Source organism: Cyrtonyx montezumae, unplaced genomic scaffold, assembly GCF_038088225.1.
Source record: "Cyrtonyx montezumae isolate F1298 unplaced genomic scaffold, pur_monq_1.0 scaffold_12, whole genome shotgun sequence".
Taxonomy (NCBI): domain Eukaryota; kingdom Metazoa; phylum Chordata; class Aves; order Galliformes; family Odontophoridae; genus Cyrtonyx; species Cyrtonyx montezumae.
The window spans coordinates 8,592,030-8,603,128 of record NW_027071848.1 but is presented as its reverse complement, the minus strand read 5'-3'; the positions used below and the strand labels follow the sequence as shown (position 1 = coordinate 8,603,128).

Sequence of the window (11,099 nt, the reverse complement as noted above, 5' to 3'; positions counted from 1 at the left end):
GGGCGGGGGGCGCGGGGTGACGCCGACACCGACACAACGGGGAGGCGGCGCGCGGGGCCTAGGGCGGCGCGGATGGCGGCGGCGGCGGCCCCGGCTCTGTACGCGTGCACCAAGTGCAACCAGCGGTACCCGTTCGAGGAGCTGTCGCAGGGGCAGCAGCTGTGCAAGGTGGCGGGGGAGCGGCGGGCGGGCGGGCGCCGTGCGGCGGGGCGCTGCGGGCGGGACGTGACCGCTGTTCTCCCGCAGGAGTGCCGCATCGCTCATCCCATCGTCAAGTGCACCTACTGCCGCTCCGAGTTCCAGCAGGAGAGGTAAGGAGGCGGCCGGGCCCCCTGGGGGGCGGCGGAGGGTTGCGGAGATCGAGTCCCCGAGCGCGGGGGCAGCGTGCGCGTGTTGCTGGCTGCGCTTCCCAGGGCTTCTTCCCAGCGGTGCGGCTGTGCCCAGCCCGACTGATGCGGTCTTGTTCTTTAGCAAAACCAACACCATCTGCAAGAAGTGCGCCCACAACGTGAAGCACTTCGGAACGGTGAGTGGGCTCCTGAGCGCGCGGGTGGGGGGGGGGTGGTGTGGTGGTGACGGGTGTTTTGTGGTGTAAATAGGAAAGCTTTGGTGGGAGCTGCTGTTGGAAAGGTGCGTTTTGGGGCGTGTTGAGTGGGCAGCGGGTTGATGGGGGTGATCCTGCCCCTCTGCTCTGCCCTGCTGAGCCCACGGCTCTTTGTGCAGTTCAGGAAAGGCAGAGAGCTGCTGGAGAGAGTTCAGACGTTGAGCGGCCTGGAGTATCTCCTGTCCAAGAGAGGCTGTTCTGTAGGGAGAAGAGAAGGCTGAGAGGGGAGCTCCTCACTGTCTATAAGTGTCTGAAGCGTGCAGCCAAACAGACAGGGCTGGGTTCTTTCAGTGCTGTGCAAAGGTAGTGGGCAAAAACTGGAATGCAGGAAGCTCCGTGCAAGCGTGAGGAACAGCACCTCTACTGTGAGGGTGACAGAGCACTGGAACAGGCTGCCCAGACACGGCAGTCTCCTTCTCTGAGATATTAAAAAGCTACCTGGATGCTTTCGTGGGAAACCTATAGTGAGCCTGCTTTAGTGGTTGGACTCAATGGTCTCCAGAGATCCCTTCCACCCCCTATGATTCTGTGATTCAAAGGTGAGGAGGGTTACTGACTGATTTCTTTCCTGGCCTCCAGTTTGTTTTGTTCACATTCAAGTGATTAAATGCAGTTTAACAGTTATTCATAACTGCAGTATAGTTAGAAAAAACAATGCAAATTCACTTTATGCATATGAAGAAAATCTTTCCCGTTCTCACAAATGCACACTGAGAGCAGAAGGGCCGTTAGCTGCCTGTGTTCTTCATGAGCGGTAAATGTGGAAATCAGTCACACTGCAGAGTTGTGTAAGCCTGAAAATTGCTAATTGTGTGTTAATCGTATTAAGCAACTAAGTAGGACAGATTTGGAGTGTTAGCTGTATTCGTGTTTCCTTGCATTTCCTCGTTTTGAGTCTCAGCTTTGGTTTTTAGCCTGCTTTGGCAAGGGGGTTTGACTCATTGATCTCTAGAGGTCCCTTCCAACCCCTACAGTTCTGTGATTCTGTTAGAGGAGATGATAAACTTTTTAATGTGTGAATGCATTCACTGCATCTGAGTGCCCTGCAGATGCAAGTTCACAGGAGGATCATCTTGTTTGTGAAACACAAGTGTGTAATTTCATCTTACTTTAGATGAAATTCAGCTTATTGGAGAAACGTAACAGCATGTAGGCAGGCATTTAGTGAATGTAGATGCAAACTGAACAAAGCGTGTTCTTTGAAAATCTTGAAGTGTAGCACTGTAAAGTACAGTGCAGATCCAGCATTTGTACCTGGGCTTTCATGGAGATTCTGGAGTGTTTTTCAACCTTTAGAGGAATATCTTTGTGAAGGAATAAGTAAGTACTGGGGAGAGAAATGGCTGGAAAAAACTTTTAAGATGCATCATGTGAAGCCATTGTAGTTTAGAAGTGTCCTCGTCCTGTGATTTGAATGAACTGTGCTAACACTTTACAATTTCTATAACGATCTAACCTCAGTTCAATTTGTCTGTTTTTCAGCCCAAGCCTTGTCAGTACTGTAACATTATTGCAGCATTTATTGGCACAAAATGTCAGCGTTGCACCAACTCAGAAAAGAAGTATGGCCCACCTCAGACATGTGAGCAGTGCAAGCAGCAGTGTGCTTTCGATCGAAAGGAAGAGGGAAGAAGGAAGGTAGGCTTAATTCTAGGGCTGTAATGGCTTGGGTTGACAATGGGTGTTCCCATTTCATAAGATACATCTTGATTATGTGCAGTGGGTTGAGAGAAGTTACGTGCTGTCTAAGCTGAGAATGATTTGGTCCCTAGAAAATGTATTGACCCACCTGTGACGTAGCACTCGTCCCTTATTTGCTAAGGCTGCCTTCCAGCATAATTCCCTATTACAAAAAGAAGAATTGGAATAAGATTCACTTCATTAAAGGATAGCGTGCATGTCTTGGAGATACAGTAGTGCTGTTTTGTACCAAAGAGATGTCTGGATTTTTCCTAAAGATAACAGATGAATTAAAGCTTTTCTTTTTCTGCTGTGATTGAAATGTATATTTCTAGTGAGAGTATAATTGGAAATAAAAAATAAACACCCTTATGAATTGTTTCCCAAAAGGTTGATGGGAAGTTATTGTGTTGGCTCTGCACCCTGTCCTACAAGCGAGTGCTGCAGAAGACAAAAGAACAGAGGAAGAGTCTAGGATCTTCACATTCTAACTCCTCGTCTTCATCTCTTACTGAGAAAGACCAGCACCATTCAAAACACCACCACCACCACCGTCACAGCAGCAGTCACCATAAGTAAGTATTTTAAGAAATAAAATGGTTGGAGGTACCTTTTCCAACTGTGTGCTGATAGGACTGAGCTCAAAGGGAAGGAAATAAAAAGGCAGTTGAACATAGCTCATCAAAAGCAGAAACAGAATGTTTTTCTCCCTTGTCTGCAGAAATCTTTGTTTTCTGACAGTTTGGGTGAAGAGATGCAGAAATTCTCAGCAACTGCCAAACCTGTTGATTTTCAAGTTGATAACAGTAAAGATGCCCACAGGATGGCTCTAGAAAAAAAAGTTACTTAGGGATAAGCTATTTTGCAGCTAGCTAAAAGGTGTGTATTAGCAGTTATTGGAGTAACTGCTTCACTCAGAATCCCCACCCTAACTTAACATTTTTGTTTGTGTGCACATAGTTGTGTAGTGGAGAGGCAGAAGAAAAGGTGTGAGATCACCATTGGTCTAGGACCAGTGTGCATCTCTTTACTAGTGGTAATCAGATCCTGCAGGATTTCATCATACAGAGATAGAAAATAGCTTTCAGCTCAATTACTGACAGAGCATCTCACGTAGTTCTGTCCCATATCCTGCAACATTTTTCTGCACGACATCTGTGGCTGTGGTAGAAGCAGCATACAAACTGTAATTTACATACCCAGCTCAGCAAATCACAAATCCTAAGATTGATTTGTTTTTTATGCTGCTATAATAGTGGCTGTGATTTTTATTTTCATTGCTAGGCTTTGGGCATGCTTCAGAACTGCTTGATTTATTTTTGTGTTGGATGCTGCATAGTATGACTGCAGTGCTGATGACCCCATCAGGAAAACATTCTCATTCTAAGCTTCGTTTTTCTTTTCCAACTGAAACTTATTTGGCTAAGCTTGGCTTAAAGATAGAAACAAAATAAGCTGCAATGATAATGATAAATGTAAATACACTCAATTAAAAAGAAAAATCTAGATTATTTTTTTTACCAACTTGAAGAAAATTATTCTTTTCCTACAGAGAATTACTGTACTGTTCTCTCTAATCTGTGAAAGTCAAGTTCAGCAAGCTAAAGCTTATTTAATGCATGAGGTATAGTAAAGAGTTATATAAAAGTTAGCTCTTTGTTATAGTATAGAGTTTCTAATATTCTCAAGAGTTAACAAAATAAGGATATCTCTATGCAGATCATAATGTTGCTTGTTTGGCACCTTTTTTCTGTAGGCTGCCCTGGGTCCATTGCTTCTGGTCCAATAAATAAGACTTTCCCTATCCGTTTCAGTTATTGTTGAGGTGAGAGAATAATACAAGGTAGAAGTAAAATATCATTGAACTATTTGATTCGAGGTGGTCTTCTCAGTTTTACTGTTCCTCTGTCAATGGCATTCAGTGAAGTTACTTTTGAGATGATTGAAGACGTACATTTAGACTTGGAAAATGGTTATTTTCAGGGATCCCAAACTTAATGTTGTTCATATGCCATCACAGGAGCACCATTTTAGGCAATGTTCATTGTACAGTATGGGAATTCCAAGAATGCTGTTTTGGAGCAGCTTGCTGAGCACAAGATTAGCCATATGATGTACACAAAAATTGGGAAGTACAAGAAAAAAAAGATTTAACTGTCAGTCATGAAATTCTGCATGTTGTAGTAATGTAAATATTTAGACAAAATATTTTTTTAGCATCTTAGCATCATAAGGAGGGGTCATGAATAGGACAGGCAATGCTGTCCAACTGAGTATTCAAAATGGGGAATTTTTTATTAAAAAAAACAACAAAAAACAGATGGGAGGTGATTTTTCTTAAGTACAGCTAAGATGTGTATAAACTTAGAACTAATGGTCTATTTGGTCAGTTACCAAGTACGATTCATTTATTTCAGAATCAGCAGTCTGAGTCCAGAACAAGATCAGGGACTATGGAAACAGAGGTAAATATGATATTGTTTGTTAATTTCTTTTTAATTTATCTTGACATTTTTATTTAAAGGACTTTTTTTTTCTTGCTTTTCTGGCTAGTCTCTAGCATTACAGCTAGGAGTATGAGTTAGTGATATTACATGTACCAAATGGTGATATTAGAGAGTCATGTAGCACAAGGCTTTAGGTTTACATTTTGTTTGATTTCAGCCATAAATCCTCTGCAGCTATTCAGAATGAAACTCCAAAGAAAAAACCCAAACTGGAATCCAAGCCATCAAATGGAGATAGGTAAAGTTACATTTCTGTAAAGTTGAGGCATTTCAACCAAATAGAGCACTGATTTGTTGCCAGCTGCTTCCTTCTCTTTTTTTTTTTTGGCTGAAGAATGAGGGAGGTGCAGCTTGTCCAGCCTGATGCATTCTGGGTGGTATCTGAGTGCTGTCCGTTGGCTAAATTACTTTGTTAGAAAACTGGCACTACCTTCTTACTTTTAAGCTGTTTGGGACAACATTAAATAAAGGTTAAATAATGAGGCAGTTACCAATGAAACTGTATTCCCTGATGGTGGTTTTTTCGGATTAGATGCAGGGTTGAACCTGCTGCTTAGTGTTGACCCACTATCCAGAGAAGCCTTTTGGGCCTCACTGTGTGAAACCAAATCTTTATTCTGTTTCTGACCAAACAGTTGGGATAAATGTAAAAGGGGCTGCTTCAGCCAAAAGGTATTTCTCCCCCTCAAAGCTAATGCTGAATTATATTTCTGCAGGTGTATGTAATGTGTGCCATTAGTAAGGTAATTTGCCAGTTGCATCCGTTTCTGTCAGGTACATACTTTTTTTGCATCAGTTTTTAAGGATGTTTGTAGAATTATTAATTGTCCAATCTGAACTTTGAGAAAATGTTTCTTTTTTCTGTTGGTGTAGCAATGAACTTTTTTCTGTTTTTAGTAGCTCTATAAATCAGTCAGCAGACAGTGGGGGAACTGACAACTTTGTCCTCATAAGCCAGCTGAAAGAAGAAGTAATGTCACTGAAACGCCTTCTGCAGCAAAGGGATCAGACTATTCTAGAGAAAGATAAAAAGGTAAAAAATGCATCTGCTTAACAAGAACTTCATCGTTCTGTTGTCTGTTTTGCAGACTCCTACTGGTGTCAAAATGGTGAGATAAAACAAAAATCAGGTGCAGGTTATTTTTTTATATAGTAACTCATCAGTTCTTATCCCTCAAAGGTCTCTTGTCTTGTGAATTCCTCTTTGACTCAGAGCCAAAAGTATGTTCACCTTACCTAAAATGCTAGACAGTGGTTTGGGTGTTTGACATGTTTTAAATTGAATCATAGCAGAGGTTCTAAATTATCTATGTAGGCTGATGGACACACAAGATAAGAGGAGAAATAAGAGTAGTAAGCATTTCAAATTTAGTTTTAAGTTAAAGCTAACATGGCCATGAATCATGAGGTGGTATACAAATTTACATGGACAATGTATGTGAAGTAAGCGTTTGGATTTTACAATGCTGGTAGTATATGTGTTGTGCAGATTATGAAGTCTTGAAATATGTACAGTGATTATCCTTCATTAGAGCCTATTTCTTTGCCACCTGAATAACTAGATGCTGTGAAGACATTACCAGAGATTCTAGACTATTCAACGTTGAGTAGGACATGGAATTATATTAAAAATAATTCACATTTATAGTATTTTGATTATAGTTACACATGGTGGTTTATCAAAAGTTTAATGGTTAAGAACAGCTCACTGGTCTTGGAAGGAAATCATTTCCACTTTCAAACTATTTGCAGTACCTGCATTTCTACACTTAAATCTCGTGTGAGGGATATTGAAACAATTCATTTTGTATTGCTCTTATAGCATGCCTAATGTTAATGCTAACCACTTTCTCTACTGCAAAATGATCAATTCTGAGGCACAGCAGCAATGCCCTTTGTTGCAGCTGTTGGTAACCATCTAAATATGCCTTTAAAACATTAGAAGTTATAGTTTTAATCAATGCTTACATCCTGCATCTTCAGGAAACTTTCCTAAATGCATGACCAAGTGGTTACATCTGTAAGCAGTTCCCTAAAGCATCTGGCCTACTTGCACAGCCTCACCTGAGCTGTACCTACTGACAATAGCAGAAATTTGCCTAGACAACTTTTATGAAAATGAATGCAAATTTAAGGCTATTTACTTTATTCAATATCTTTTTTACTTATTTAATAAAATATCTTTTTATATACTTAATTTCTCAAATACATTAAGGTGCTAAGGGATTTGATTTAGTAGTTCAGTGGGTAGGGATGGTGATAGGAGGATGGTTGGACTAGATGATCTTGTAGGTCCTTTCCAACCTAATGTACCTATGAATCTGTGAATCTATTAACCAGCAGCTTTGGTGGTATAAACAGGTGAAATATCACTTAAGCCAATGGAGGCATGCTAACTTAAAAGGACTTTTGATCTGACCTAAAATATCTATAAACTGACAGTTTCACCAACTTGAGATAACAAAAAACATCTGCTACTACAGTACAATTGTCTTGTGATCATGTAGTTGTGATTTCGAGCCTTTAAGTGCTTGAAGAGCGGGATAGCTTGTTGTGGAGTCTGTGGGTAGTTTCTTCAAAGGGCAAGCATTAATCACATACCCCAGTCTTGTAAAACCATTAGAAAGAGTCAGGACAAAATGCATTCCCTATTTTTAAATTTCATTCACTGGGTAAACCTATGAAAAAGTTTAGGTAAGTAAATGTCATCCAAGTTCTGTGTCTTGTTTTGTGCTGTTCCCACAGGGAGAGCATCTAATAGTGTTAATATCCCCATTGCTAAAACTGATGTAATTGTGAGTCATAACTGAAGATTGTGGTAACTGTCTCACTGTCCTCAGGTTCAAAGAGTTAAACTATAAATTATTAGTTTTGGATTTGAAGTCTGAGTGCAGTTGTTTTCTCTGTATAAAATAGACATACTTTTCAAGCTGCTTCTCAAGTGCTGAGCTGTCAACACTACAGCAATAAATAAATACCGTAGTTGCTGAGATTCTGGAGGCTTCCATAAAGATTCACAGGTAGATTAGAAGACATACTGCATCAGTCCAAGGAATCTTCATGGAATTTATGTTTTCAGTTGACAGAACTGAAAGCAGACTTCCAGTATCAGGAATCAAACTTGAGGACAAAGATGAACAGCATGGAGAAAGCTCACAAGGAAACTGTGGAACAGTTGCAGGTAAGTGGCACCTTGAAATGAATTGTTTCCTGATGTTTCATCATTGAACGGTTGAGCACAATACAATCAGCTGTTAAATATACCAGGTTAAACCACGTGCCTACTTTCAAACAGGGAGAAACCCTAAATGGGCTGTCTCATTCCGTGCAGTGCCTCAGATACTGACTTGTGCTGTTCAGGAGATGTGGTTGCCTTTTCTTGGAAGATGGGATATACATATTGAGTATTTGAAGCCAGTCATTATCTTTGAGTTTTCTCAACATACGCGTTTTGAAAATCTGTTTCCTAAGTGCAACACAAAGTCACCATATTGCAGTGCTGAGACTTTCCAGCAAGTGATAACAAGTGCTCTTTTTTGTCTGTATTGCAGGCCAAAAACAGAGAACTGCTGAAGCAGGTCGCAGCATTGTCAAAGGGGAAGAAGTTTGATAAAAGTGGGAGTATCTTAACGTCTCCTTGAGGAGGTGGCTGTTCGTGGATCTGCTGCTCAGTGGAAGTTGGAGTAATTCTGTGAAGCCCTTAAAATCCTGTGTAGTGGGAGAAATATTTTTGCACACCAGATGAGTTGGCATGTTTCCTACACGTTTTTATAATTGATGTGCAGCTTTTTTTAGTTACCGTTCAGATAAAATACTTCAACTGGCTTGAAGGATGTTTTTTATTTTTTTTATATTGGAAACTTTTTGCCAGCAATAGTATTAAGAAATTGTGTAGAGGACGTGGCAGCGTTCTCTCTAAAAGGACAACATGCAATAACAAACTAGGTGTACTTTTTACAAAGCTGCAACTGATGTTTTTAAGCTATAATGATGTCAGCCAAATGTTCGTAGTCTCCAGTGACACCGGGTGCTGGTTTCTGGCAACTGTTCTTTTACTTTGTATCAGAATGGAAATGTAGGGTGGAAATCATGGTGCTCGAGCTAAACTACAAAACAAAAAGGCTTATATGTATTTGTAAATACAACTGTAATGGTTATATTCTTAGTTAAAACAGTTAATTAGTGTTTTACATTCTCGTGATAGGGATTTACAGAAAGATTATCTATTGTACAGTAACAGAAGCAGTGTGGTTTTTGTAAGATTTACTGTAGATTTTTCTTGCAAGTGCCTTTCTCCAACTGTTTATTTATAGGAATGTTGGTATTTTGTACATAAGGTTTTTATGTTTTAAAAACATGTTTAATAAATGTTTTATGTAAATATAAATGTGTGTACAGAGGAATCGGAGTCAAAGATCAAAGTGCAGTGCTTGGAGCAGCAGTAAAACTAGCTCAGTGATGGACAGTGAGTCTTGGCTTCAGATAACCTTTGTAGCTTGTCTGTGAGGTGTAGAGTTTTGGTAGTGCAGCTCATGCCAAACACTTCCCAAACAGGAAAAAGAAATGCTTTTTTTGCCACACTAAAGTTTAGCAGTTTGTTTATCTATTTTTTCCATTTGATGCAGTGCTGATTTTACATCCCTAGCAGACATTGTTCCCCCTATGTTACAACCTCAATTAGTGGTACACATTCAAATTTAAAATGAATACATGCATACACATTCACTGTTGTGTGATTTAATTAGTTACTAGGTTGTCACTTTTGATTACTCTTGATGAATTGCAAAGTTCTCATCCCCTGGTAATGATGCATAGTGTGAAAAGAGCAGCCAAAATGAATGGTCTTGAAGTTAAGAGAGTGGATATGGTGTTGGAAGGAGGGTTTGGGGTAGATTTAGATTCTCAATGACATCAGTTTAGGTTTAGCTTTGCTCCTAACGGGTGTGAGTTGTATTCATTCAGGAATTTCTATTCAACGTAGCCTAGCATACCCTGCTGTCTCTGGTCAGGAAGGTGAGCTACAACTTAGCATAAAGTGCAGTAGACTTAGGTTTGTAAAGGCTTAGCTCAGCTCTGGGTGCTGATTGGTAACAGGGTAACTGCTTGTATTCCAGTAAGCTTCATTGTGCAGAACAAGCTATGGGCCTCTAAATGAAAGAACCAAAATGTCATGTTACTTGGCTGTCCACCTGTGTGCCCAGCTGTGAATACCTCTCAGGCATTCAAACAAGTTCCAGCAGTGACAGACTACTGAACAATCTGAAAACTCGTGCTAGCTGGTTTCATATGGTGTACAGATTCACGTGTGTTTTTATACATTTATACATTGAAGTCAAGTTTGTATGTTTAGAAATGCTCCTTCATTAAAACTGCTAAACTAGGGTAGAGAGTTCTACCTTTTTTTTCTTCATAAGATGGAAATTTGTGACTTTCCCTAATTCACAGTAATATTTTGATACTGGTTTTTTTTTCCACTTGATTGATGACCCATGTTCAGTGGAATTGGTTTTAAAACACAACTGCATAGCAGTTCTAAAAAGGTTCCAAACCAGCCAGCTGAATCCCAGTCCTGAAAGTCGTGTCCTGGAGCTGTAGGTTATCGACAGAACAAACTGGTGTTCTTTAAACATGGATCTGCAAGAAGACTGTTGTAATGTACGTGGTGTTCAGCCTGTTCCCAGATGTCGGTTAGCACTGACCAGTCATGGCCATTTCAGCTCAAGCTGTTGATGTCTTTCAAGCCAGCAATTATTGCAGTTCCCTTTCAGATAATGTTCTGAGGTGAAGCTATTCTGCTGTCCCCATGTATAGACTGTTAAACAATGTACTGGCACACATCAGACCGTTGACATTTTGTACCTTTTCTAAATCCAATGTTTCACAATAAAAGCTTGTCAAAACGTGAATCTGTCTTTTCAAAATTACTCTGAAATCTGTATTTCTTTTGTATTAAATTCAGTTAAAAAAAGGATTTAACTACAATCTTGTGGAATTCAGTATTTTTAAAGTGGATTGTTTGTCTTCTTAAAACGAGGAGGGAAGATAAGCACTTGTATTCAGTAGTGCCTGAATTTCTGACTTTTGTTAACCGTAGGATTGTTCTTTCTCTACGTGCACTGTGTACAAGTTAGGTGATTCTGAGACTGGAAGTGGAGCTGACGGTTTCTGTGTCCGTTTCAAGGAATGAGGCAGCCATACTGACATCCTGCACTCGGAGTTGGTAAGTCCTGGTCTTCAGAACTTGTGTGCTGCAATCCATAGAGCTTGTTTTTTTTTATTATTTTTTTATTTTTTCCTCAGGGATAGAG

The 11,099-nt window shown here is 40.2% G+C and overlaps 1 protein-coding gene across 1 annotated transcript; it reads left to right on the top strand.

Annotated features, from left to right (window-relative positions):
* The first annotated feature begins 72 nt into the window (after nt 1-72).
* On the top strand, nt 73-9,742 carry FAM76B (family with sequence similarity 76 member B). The gene is made up of 10 exons (XM_065729993.1): nt 73-168; nt 247-311; nt 472-526; nt 2,087-2,242; nt 2,675-2,859; nt 4,702-4,749; nt 4,949-5,029; nt 5,689-5,824; nt 7,871-7,972; nt 8,343-9,742. Exons 1-10 carry the CDS (start codon nt 73-75, stop codon nt 8,430-8,432), a joined length of 1,014 nt encoding a protein of 337 aa, XP_065586065.1. The 3' UTR covers nt 8,433-9,742.
* Nucleotides 9,743-11,099: the final 1,357 nt, after the last annotated feature.

What these genes read in the sequence shown, in the direction of transcription:
- FAM76B (XM_065729993.1), top strand. Translation starts at nt 73, where the DNA reads ATGGCGGCGGCGGCGGCCCCGGCTCTGTACGCGTGCACCAAGTGCAAC. An exon ending in CACAGCAGCAGTCACCATAA is followed by an intron (nt 2,860 to 4,701) that starts GTAAGTATTTTA and finishes CATTTATTTCAG; the next exon opens with AATCAGCAGTCTGAGTCCAG. An exon ending in CAGGGACTATGGAAACAGAG is followed by an intron (nt 4,750 to 4,948) that starts GTAAATATGATA and finishes GTTTGATTTCAG; the next exon opens with CCATAAATCCTCTGCAGCTA.